This window comes from Rhagoletis pomonella, unplaced genomic scaffold, assembly GCF_013731165.1.
Source record: "Rhagoletis pomonella isolate Grant_MI unplaced genomic scaffold, Rhpom_1.0 Rhpom_scaffold_22682, whole genome shotgun sequence".
Lineage (NCBI taxonomy): Eukaryota > Metazoa > Arthropoda > Insecta > Diptera > Tephritidae > Rhagoletis > Rhagoletis pomonella.
This window is the reverse complement of record NW_023481185.1, coordinates 1-2,029: the sequence shown is the minus strand read 5'-3', so window position 1 is coordinate 2,029 and position 2,029 is coordinate 1. Positions and strand designations below refer to the sequence as shown.

Genomic DNA, 2,029 nt, shown 5'->3' with positions numbered 1-2,029 from the left:
GCTGTTTTGCCGAAATGGATTTCGTTATAGCAAAGTTGGAAGACCAATATCAATATCAATAAATCATCTACGTAGAAGTCCCTTTTAATAATAGCCGCACCTACTGGGTGCGTTTTGCTGTGTAAATCGGCAATGTGAAACAAACTACGGATTGCTAAGAATGGGGACATGCTAAACCATAAGTAACGGTATTGAGCTCGAACATTTGAAGGGGCTCATCTTCTTTATTTCTCCAAATAATTAATTGAAACTTCCGATCATCCTTTTCGACAAGAAATTGGCGATACATTTTAGATATATCGGCTGTGATCGCAAACCGATGCAAACGAAAAGACAAAAGCGTTATAAAGGGTGATTTTTTTGAGGTTAGGATTTTCATGCATTAGTATTTGACAGATCACGTGGGATTTCAGACATGGTGTCAAAGAGAAAGATGCTCAGTATGCTTTGACATTTCATCATGAATAGACTTACTAACGAGCAACGCTTGCAAATCATTGAATTTTATTACCAAAATCAGTGTTCGGTTCGAAATGTGTTTTTATCGACAAATTTTGTTCAGCGATGAGGCTCATTTCTGGTTGAATGGCTTCGTAAATAAGCAAAATTGCCGCATTTGGAGTGAAGAGCAACCAGAAGCCGTTCAAGAACTGCCCATGCATCCCGAAAAATGCACTGTTTGGTGTGGTTTGTACGCTGGTGGAATCATTGGACCGTATTTTTTCAAAGATGCTGTTGGACGCAACGTTACGGTGAATGGCGATCGCTATCGTTCGATGCTAACAAACTTTTTGTTGCCAAAAATGGAAGAACTGAACTTGGTTGACATGTGGTTTCAACAAGATGGCGCTACATGCCACACAGCTCGCGATTCTATGGCCATTTTGAGGGAAAACTTCGGAGAACAATTCATCTCAAGAAATGGACCGGTAAGTTGGCCACCAAGATCATGCGATTTGACGCCTTTAGACTATTTTTTGTGGGGCTACGTCAAGTCTAAAGTCTACAGAAATAAGCCAGCAACTATTCCAGCTTTGGAAGACAACATTTCCGAAGAAATTCGGGCTATTCCGGCCGAAATGCTCGAAAAAGTTGCCCGAAATTGGACTTTCCGAATGGACCACCTAAGACGCAGCCGCGGTCAACATTTAAATGAAATTATCTTCAAAAAGTAAATGTCATGGACCAATCTAACGTTTCAAATAAAGAACCGATGAGATTTTGCAAATTTTATGCGTTTTTTTTAAAAAAAAAGGTATCAAGCTCTTAAAAAATCACCCGTTATTAAGTTCCTGTTGAATAGTTGCTCCTACCATTAGTATTTCATTAAGCGATTTACATGATGATGTGCTTGCCGAGCCATCGAAAACTACACGCAACTTTGTTGTTGTACTCTCTGGTCGCATGACGCAATGGTGTGGTATCACAAAATGTGGGTTGCTTAACTCAACATCGACTACGCGCGACATATGTCCCAAATCTTCATATTCCTTCATAAAGTTCTCATACATTTGCTTCAATTCAGTATTACGGCTCAAACGGCGCTCGAGCAGTAGAAACCTTTTCTTGGCGTTTTCATATGAGTTGCCTAATACAGAAGGTGCGGTTTTGAATGGTAAGCGGACTTGTATTCGACCGTTGTTGAGAACGGTCACGTTTTTAAGAAAATGTTTCTCACAATAAGACTCTTCTTCTGATAGAACTGGATTAGATTGCGGGAACTCTTCAATTTCCCAAAATCGCTTGAGAATATCATCTGCCTTAGGTGACTCTGCGTTTACAGCGATATTGCAAATGAATGCAGAATCGTTTGTTGAATGTTCAATTACCCCACCTGCGATCCAACCAAAAGCCGTGTTTTGTAAGCAAGGTAGGCCAGGACCGAGGGATATTTTGCCATCTTGAAGGCAAGCAAAAAATAACTCTGTGCTTAGTAGCATCTCAATACGCTGTGGCTTAAAAAATAAGGGATCCGCAAGACAGATCCCATCGGGAATATTAAAGTTACTTGTATCAATATATTGAAGCG

At 40.2% G+C, this 2,029-nt stretch overlaps 1 protein-coding gene across 1 annotated transcript; it reads right to left on the bottom strand.

The window, feature by feature from the left end:
• Positions 1 to 1,274: 1,274 nt before the first annotated feature.
• Positions 1,275 to 1,955, bottom strand: LOC118732577 (the record flags this gene model as incomplete). The annotated part of the gene is made up of 1 exon (XM_036461706.1): positions 1,275 to 1,955. A coding segment is annotated over one exon (681 nt), but the record flags the coding sequence as incomplete, so codon positions are not given.
• Between the last annotated feature and the right edge of the window lie 74 nt (positions 1,956 to 2,029).